Source organism: Chelon labrosus, assembly GCF_963514085.1.
Source record: "Chelon labrosus genome assembly, chromosome: 6".
Lineage (NCBI taxonomy): Eukaryota > Metazoa > Chordata > Actinopteri > Mugiliformes > Mugilidae > Chelon > Chelon labrosus.
In genome coordinates, this window is record NC_140342.1 from 26182619 (window position 1) to 26191592 (window position 8974).

At 41.1% G+C, this 8974-nt stretch overlaps 1 protein-coding gene across 1 annotated transcript; it reads right to left on the reverse strand.

The window, feature by feature from the left end:
* Window positions 1-1625: 1625 nt before the first annotated feature.
* On the reverse strand, window positions 1626-7861 carry LOC311488907 (uncharacterized protein). The gene is made up of 3 exons (XM_084545768.1): window positions 6137-7861; window positions 4607-4657; window positions 1626-3960 (listed from the first exon to the last, which is right to left on the reverse strand). Exons 1-3 carry the CDS (start codon window positions 7799-7801, stop codon window positions 2164-2166), a joined length of 3513 nt encoding a protein of 1170 aa, XP_084401894.1. The 5' UTR covers window positions 7802-7861; the 3' UTR covers window positions 1626-2163.
* Window positions 7862-8974: the final 1113 nt, after the last annotated feature.

An 8974-nucleotide genomic window follows, 5' to 3' on the forward strand; every position in this document is an offset into this window, starting at 1 on the left:
CCACAGAGTTAAATAGTGTCACCAAATAAAACCCCCTTTCTCATTTAATCATTGATTCCTTGCTTATATATTTATACATTAATGGCACACTATTTTATATACTGTACATCACAGGTGCCAGAAGCCGAGAAGACTTCCACAAGGGACACCTGGCACGTCCTTGGTCTGAACCAGAAAAACAAACGGAAACCCAATAAACAAACTAATCTTCAATAAACCTCCATGCTGGACTTCAGAACATGTATCTACACAATTCTTGGCTAACAGTAGAAACAAATTGTAGTTATAACACAGCTGGAGAACAGTCAAGGAAACTGTGCCACCCAAACCAGATACCTCCATGATTTGTCTTGTCTATTTAAGCCTGCAGAACTCAGAGGTGGCCCCTGCAGAAGTACCAAAAAACTACAGTAACGCACAGAGCGGCTGAGTGAATGTGGTCTGGACTCTGTGGAGGAGAGTCATGGTTTTAGAGACGGTGCAGTAGAAGGACAGAATACCTGCTCTGTGATCCAGGTACACTCCTACTCTGGAGGAAGAACGACCTGAGATCAGAGTTAGGACATTATTATGTCTAAATTCATAACAACTATTGCCAAAGACTTGTGACTGTAACCAAATGCACATTTATTTGACTTCCCTGCTCTGCCAATTTCCTTGTCTGCAACTGCCACTGTGCATCTACTGCTCGACTCCACCACCCAGTAGCAGCGTCCTTTCAGACTCTCTCTACTCAGGACATGCCTCTAAAAACTGAACCTGCTTGAATCATTGGCGTAAATCTGATCTTCTTTTCTGTGTCCTACTTTTCTGTTCCTCTCAGATCGTACCAGATGTCTCTCTGCTGTGTCTGGATCCAGTGTGATTTCACATGAATACTTTAAGAATTCATCCCTGTCTTTGGCTCTGGTTGTGACAGTAAAACATCCACTTCAGTCACTGTCAGTGAGATGTTTGTCCTTGTTTCATCATTTATTTTCATTAAAGTACTAATGCTTGTATTGATAGTTGGAAAGAAAGGTGTTCTTTGCTGATATAAAATCAAACTCACTGTAGTCAACATGAACTCCCTGCTAACAATTCTGTTCTAACTGTTTTAAATCTAAACAGTTTTGATGAAATAGTTAAAGCTGCTGGAAGAGCTACAGACAAGTTAAAAACCAGTCCTAATGTCAACAGCAAGTCCTTCTAGATATTTGATTTGATCTTTACTCCATTCATGTTCATTCATTCACTCCACTACGTCCCTGTCAGCAGGATGAAGGCGCCCTCTTGTGTTGAGCATCAGTTTTCAGGTTTCACTTGTTGACCTGATGTGTAAAACCTCCACTGAGCCTTCAGCAGCTTAAACAGCATCAGTAAAGAGACACTGAAACATCTGTAATATCACACTGTGTCACTTTGTCCACAGGAGCCTCAGCCTGTAACACTGATGCTGCATTCAGGTAACACAGGAACGATGGGAGAAAAGAATTTACAAGTTACAAACATCCTAAATGTCCTAAAACACTCAAGTAACTTTACCTGTGATGGTTCCATGGATGAAACACAAACTTGAATAAGTTCTTTAAAATCTTATTTACTGACTGGTTATTGAAAAACATTTGACAAAATCAACACAATCATTCAGTTTAAACACAAAAATAATGAATGATCTCATCATCAACAATGATCATAATGATTACAGTTTTACAAAACCTAATTTGTGTATGAATTTAAACAACATTTGATCTGACAAACAAATAAATGTGAATACGTTTTAACAGAGTGATCAACAACATATCAGTGATAAAGGAAGGTCTGCTGATTCCTCTGTTATGAAGTGGAAGAGAAACAACAAGACACAAATACATCAATACAAATATTCAGCAGACATTTAGAGCTCAGAGAAGTTTACATTGTCATGGAAATAAAAGTCATCATGAGCAGTGATATCCTTCATCGCTAAACAGACACAGGAAAGAGCTCCACCTAAAGAAAGTGATGAAACATCAAGAGAACAACTATTAAACATGTCAAGGTAGCAGCCATAATGTTTGACTGACAGCTGATCTCTGTGCAGAAACACCACAACAATGAACTCTCAGCAACAAACATGGAGAGAAAACAAGTTGATTAAGAGAAACACAGAACTGAACTCTCTTGGCCTGAAGTTACCTCTGTCTACTTCACTTTAATCAACTCAGCACTTGATCGAGAACCAATAAAGAGTCCAGCATAGAGCGGCTGAGTGAATGTGGTCTGGACTCTGTGGAGGAGAGTCATGGTTTCAGAGACACTGTGGAAGGACAGAATACCTGCTCTGTGATCCAGGTACACTCCTACTCTGGAGGAACGAGGACCTGAGACGGGAGTTTGGATGTTGTTGTACATAAATGTAGATCTGTCTTTGGCACTATTTAATGTCCAAGATTTGTCATTACGTACAAATCTGCTTTCATTTCCTGCTCTGCTGATATTCTTGTATGTGACTGCTACACCAACTCCTCCTCCTTTTGTCTCCACCTCCCAGTAACAACGTCCAGTCAGACTCTCTCTACTCAGGACCTGATAACAATCAGTGAATCTGTCTGGATGATGAGAATAAGACTGTTGTTCATCCACTACTGTTACTTTTCTGTTCCCCTCAGACAGTTCCAGATCTCCGTATTCTGTGTTTGGATCCAGTGTGATTTTACATGAATACTTTAAGAATTCATCTCTGGTCTTTGGCTCTGGTTGTGGCAGTAAAACATCCACTTCAGTCACTGTCAGTGAGATGTTTCTCCTTGTCTTTCTCAAAATGTCCTGTAGTTTCTTTCTGAGCTCTGTCACAGCTGCTTTCACATCATCAAAGTTCCTCAGAGGAAGAACATTGATGCTGGATGAGTGTGTAGATTGACTGAGTGGTGACAGTGAGGGGTAGTTGTGTAGAAACTGGTTGTGATCCTCTGTGTGTGAGAGCTGCTTCAGCTCAGTGTCTTCCCTCTTCAGCTCAGTGATCTCCTGCTCCAGCTTCTCCTGAACCTCTTTGACTCGGCTCTCTTCAGTTTCCTGCTGCGATCTGACCTGCTGTTCCACATCAGAGCTTCTTTCCTGGATGAGACGGATCATATCAGTGAAGATCTCCTTACTGTCCTTCACTGTTTTATCAGCAGAGTGAGCGATGGCCTTCAGCTCCTGTTGAAGCAGCTTCACATCTTTCTCTTTGTCCTGGATCATCTGCTGGATGTTTTGTCGTCTCACCTCCACCTTTTTCTGCCTCTCAGTCCTTTCTGCTGCAGCTGAGACTGTGTCGTGGCCTTTATGTTCCTCCACAGAGCAGAGATAACAGATACTCTGCTGATCAGTACGACAGAACAACTTCATCTCCTCATCATGATGAGAGCAGATGTTCTCCTGGAGGTTTTTGGAGGGATCCACCAGCTTGTGTTTCTTTAATGGAGGTACATAATAGTGAGATTGAAGGTGTTCTTCACAGTAAGATACCAGACAGACTAAACAGGACTTGAAGGCTTTCAGTTTTCTTCCAGTGCAGACATCACAGGCCACATCTTCAGGTCCAGCATAGCAGTGATCAGCAGGAGCAGCTTGGAGTTCAGTCTTCTTCAGCTGCTTCACTAAAACTGCTAACATGATGTTTTTCACCATGACAGGCCTTGTTGTGAAATGTTGTCTGCACTGAGGACAGCTGTGGTCTTTCTTCTTGTCCTCTTCATCAAAGCGGCCTTTAATACAGTTCATGCAGTAGCTGTGTCCACAGGGAATAATCACCGGATCCTTCAGTAGATCCAGACAGATGGAACAAGAAAAGGTTTCTCGATCCAGCTCAACTCCTTTCTGAGCCATCTCAGTGCTCAGTGTCAGTGACTGGCAGCTCATGTCCTTTGAAGACTTTACTGTTGAACAAAGTGTTTTTGAGGAAGAAGCGAGAGGCTTTACCAGAGTCTTATTCTGGGAAGAGGAGTGACCTAAAAGAATCTGAGTAATAAACTATGAAACAATGAATCATAATGATTTGGAAAGATGTTTTATTCACACATAAAAAAACGTACAAAGTACAAATTACAAACAGACTGACAAATAAACATACACATTTCCTTGGTAGATTGTATGACAGTGTGATGGTGTTAGTTGTTTAAAAACCCTTCATGAACTTTCTTGAGAGCGGAGTCAGGACTGTAACCAATAGATAACCATCAAAATAGTTTATTTAAATCAATCAAAAATCATGACACTAAGAAAATTCGTGTGATGTGTAAATGAGATCAGTCAGTAATGTCAGCTGTGACTGGATGGGTGTAAGTATGATGTGATGCAGGTTGGAGGGTGCAACAAAACAAACAAAGGAACAGGCTGAGGAGGATGCAGTAGGTCTGGCTGAGACAGAGTGAGTCTTTTATGCCTTTCTGGAGACCAAGCCCACATGGGCAGGTGCATGCAGTAGACCCTCCCAGGTTCACCTGAAAGCCAAACAAAGGAAGAGAGTGGGAGGGATCGTCTCAGCACTGACACAACTTCAGTAACTTCATAAAGGGGAATTACAGTTTTTTACAACCTGGACCTTATTTCTGTCATAAAACATGATCATTTACTCATCCATATAACTTTGGTGTTAGCAGTTTACCTCCAACTGAAGGATAAGGGACACTCCTTTGAGGACAACAGTGTACATATTCTGGAGAGAAAGGACGTGGTTTGAAAGAAGAGTGTTATCAAAGGAACAGTTTCAACAGCTTCTGAAACATTTAGTCTGAAGAATTTGTGATGACACTGGTGAAAATCAGACTCTCACGTTGGACCAAAGCAACACTTGAAGCTACAGATGGTTGAAATAAATATCAGTAAATCAAATAAGTTATTTGTTGACACTCTGAATCCAGAAGGATGTGAATGAACCAGATCAGATGATACTGCAGTTCAGTTGTTGATTCTTTTAAATTAGATAGTTCAATTTTTTAGCTGCAAAAAATATCCTGAAGTATTCTATTTTCACCACAATAGTAATGTATTAATGGTTTATTGATAGTTGTAAAGAAAGGTGTTCTTGGCTGAAATAAAATCAAACTCACTGTAGTCAACATGAACTCCCTGCTAACATTTCGTGAAATTTAAATAAAATAGTTAAAGCTGCTGGAGGAGCTATAGACGAGTAAAAGCCAAAGAAAATGTCAACAGCAAGGCCTTTTATTTGATTTGATCTTTACTCCATTCATGTTCATTCATTCTCTCCACTACGTCCCTGTCAGCAGGATGAAGGCGCCCACTTGTGTTGAGCATCAGTTTTCAAGTTTCAGTTGTTGACCTGACGTGTAAAACCTCCACTGAGCCTTCAGCAGCTTAAACAGCATCAGTAAAGAGACACTGAAACATCTGTAATATCACACTGTGTCACTTTGTCCACAGGAGCCTCAGCCTGTAACACTGATGCTGCATTCAGGTAACACAGGAAAGATGGGAGAAAAGAGTTTACAAGTTACAAACATCCTAAATGTCCTAAAACAATCAAGTAACTTTATCTGTGTTGGTTCCATGGATGAAACACAAACTTGAATAAATTCTTTAAAATCTTATTTACTGACTGGTTATTGAAAAACATTTGACAAACTCAACACAATCATTCAGTTTAAACACGAAAATAATGAATGATCTCATCCTCAACAATGATCATAATGATTACAGTTTTACAAAACCTAATTTGTGCATGAATTTAAACAACATTTGATCTGACAAACAAATAAATGTGAATACGTTTTAACAGAGTGATCAACAACATATCAGTGAAAAAGGCAAGTGTGGATCCAAATATATATAGTCTGAAAACGAATAGATGTAAATGTAATCATAGATTTCTTTCTGTACAAAGTGATCAAAAGGAAGGTCTGCTGATTGTCATAGAAATAAAAGTCATCATGAGCAGTGATATCCTCCACGGCTAAACAGACACAGGAAAGAGCTCCACCTGAAGAAAGTGATGAAACATCAAGAGAACAACTATTAAACATGTCAAGGTAGCAGCCATAATGTTTGACTGACAACTGATCTCTGTGCAGAAACACCACAACAATGAACTCTCAGCAACAAACATGGAGAGAAAACAAGTTGATGAAGAGAAACACATAATTTAACTCTCTGGTCCTGAAGTTACCTCTGTCTACTTCACTTTAATCAACTCAGCACGTGATCGAGAACCAATCCAGAGTCCAGCATAGAGCGGCTGAGTGAATGTGGTCTGGACTCTGTGGAGGAGAGTCATGGTTTCAGAGACACTGTAGAAGGACAGAATACCTGCTCTGTGATCCAGGTACACTCCTACTCTGGAGGAAGGAGGACCTGAGATCAGAGTTTTGATGTTGTTGTACATAAATGTAGGTCTATCTTTGGCACAATTTAATGTCCAAGATTTGTCATTACGTCCAAATCTACTTTCATTCCAATGCCCTGCTCTGCTGATATTCTTGTATGTGACTGCTACACCAACTCTTCTTCCTCTCCACTCCACCTCCCAGTAACAACGTCCAGTCAGACTCTCTTTACTCAGGACCTGATAACACTCAGTGAATCTGTCTGGATGATCAGGATAAGACTGGTCATCCACTGCTGTTACTTTTCTGTTCCCCTCAGACAGTACCAGATCTCCGTATGCTGTGTTTGGATCCAGTGTGATTTCACATGAATACTTTAAGAATTCATCTCTGGTCTCTGGCTCTGGTTCTGGCAGTAAAACATCCACTTCAGTCACTGTCAGTGAGATGTTTTTCCTTGTCTCTCTCAGAATGTCCTGTAGTTTCTTTCTGAGCTCTGTCACAGCTGGTTTCACGTCATCAAAGTGCTTCAGAGGATGGATATTGATGCTGGATGAGTGTGTAGATTGACTGAGTGGTGACAGTGAGGGGTAGTTGTGTAGAAACTGGTTGTGATCCTCTGTGTCTGAGAGCTGCTTCAGCTCAGCGTCTTCCCTCTTTAGCTCAGTGATCTCCTGCTCCAGTTTCTCCTGAACCTCTTTGACTCGACTCTCTTCAGTTTCCTGCTGGGATCTGACCAGCTGCTTCACATGAGAGCTTCTTTTCTGGATGAGACGGATCATCTCAGTGAAGATCTCCTGACTGTCCTTCACTGTTTTATCAGCAGAGTCAGCGATGGCCTTCAGCTCCTGTTGAAGCAGCTTCACATCTTTCTCTTTGTCCTGGATCATCTGCTGAATGTTTTGTCGTCTCACCTCCACCTCTCTCTGCTTCTCACTCCTTTCTACTGCAGCTGAGACTGTGTCGTGGCCTTTATGTTCATCCACAGGGCAGAGATAACAGATACTCTGCTGATCAGTACGACAGAACATCTTCATCACCTCATCATGACGAGAGCAGATGTTCTCCTGGAGCTTCTTAGAGGGTTCCATCAGCTTGTGTTTCTTTAATGGAGCTACATCATAATGAGGTTCAAGGTGTTTCTCACAGTAAGATGCCAGACAGAATAAACAGGACTTGAAGGCTTTCCGTTTTCTTCCAGTGCAGAAATCACAGGCCACATCTTCAGGTCCAGCATAGCAGTGATCAGCAGGAGCAGCTTGGAGTCCAGTCTTCTTCAGCTGCTCCACTATATCTGCTAACACAGTGCTTTTCACCAGGACAGGCCTTGTGGTGAAGAGTTGTCTGCACTGAGGACAGCTGTGGATTTTCGTCTTGTCCTCTTCATCAAAGTGGCTTTTAATACAGTTCATGCAGTAGCTGTGTCCACAGGAAATAGTCACTGGATCCTTCAGTAGATCCAGACAGATGGAACAAGAAAGGGTTTCTCCATCCAGCTCAACTTGTTTCTGAGCCATCTCAGCTCTTAGTGTCAGTGACTGACAACTTGTGTCCTTTGAAGACTTTACAGTTGAACAAAGTATTTTTGAGGATGAAGCGAGAGGCGTCACCAGAGTCTTAATCTGGGAAGAGGAGTGACCTAAAAGAATCTGAGTAATAAACTATAAAGCAATAAAACATGACTTGAAAAGACGTTTTATTAACCTTACACACATAAAAAAAACGTACAAAGTACAACTAGACTGACAAATAAACATGCACATTTCCTTGGTAGATTGTATGACAGTGTGATGGTGTTAGTTGTTTAAAAACCTTTAATGAACTTTCTTGAGAGCAGAGTCAGGACTGTAACCGATAGATAACCAACAAAATAGTTTATTTAAATTAATCAAAAATCATGATACTAAGAAATTTAGTGTGATGTGTAAATCAGATCAGTCAGTAATGTCAGCTGTGACTGGATGGGTGTAAGTATGATGTGATGCATGTTGGAGGGTGCAACAAAACAAACAAAGGAACAGGCTGAGGAGGATGCAGTCGGCCTGGCTGAGACAGAGTGAGTCTTTTATGCCCTTCTGTAGACCAAGCCCACATGGGCAGGTACATGCAGCAGACCCTCCCAGCTTCACCTGAAAGCCAGCATCAAACAAAGGAAGAGAGTGGGAGGGATCGTCACAGCACTGACACAACTTCAGTAACTTCTTAAAGGGGAATTACTGTTTTTTACAACCTTGAACTTATTTCTGTCATAAAATATGATCATTTACTCATCCATATAACTTTGGTGTCATTTGGAGTCGTTCGGACAATATTTAGATCGGCCTATATCCATATAGTGGGAGTGAATGGGGCACCCACAACGCAGCCTCTAAATGACGCATTATTTGTAAGGTTCATTGGTCTTTGAATGATCTTTACTTCAGGTTTCAGTTGTTGACCTGACATGTAAAACCACCACTGAGCCTTCAGCAGCTTAAACAGCATCAGTAAAGAGACACTGAAACATCTGTAATATCACACTGTGTCACTTTGTCCACAGGAGCCTCAGCCTGTAACACTGCTGCTGCATTCAGGTAACACAGGAAAGATGGGAGAAAAAAGTTTACAAGTTACAAACATCCTAAATGTCCTAAAACACTCAAGTAACTTTACCTGTGATGGTTCCATGGATGAAACACAAACTTGAATAA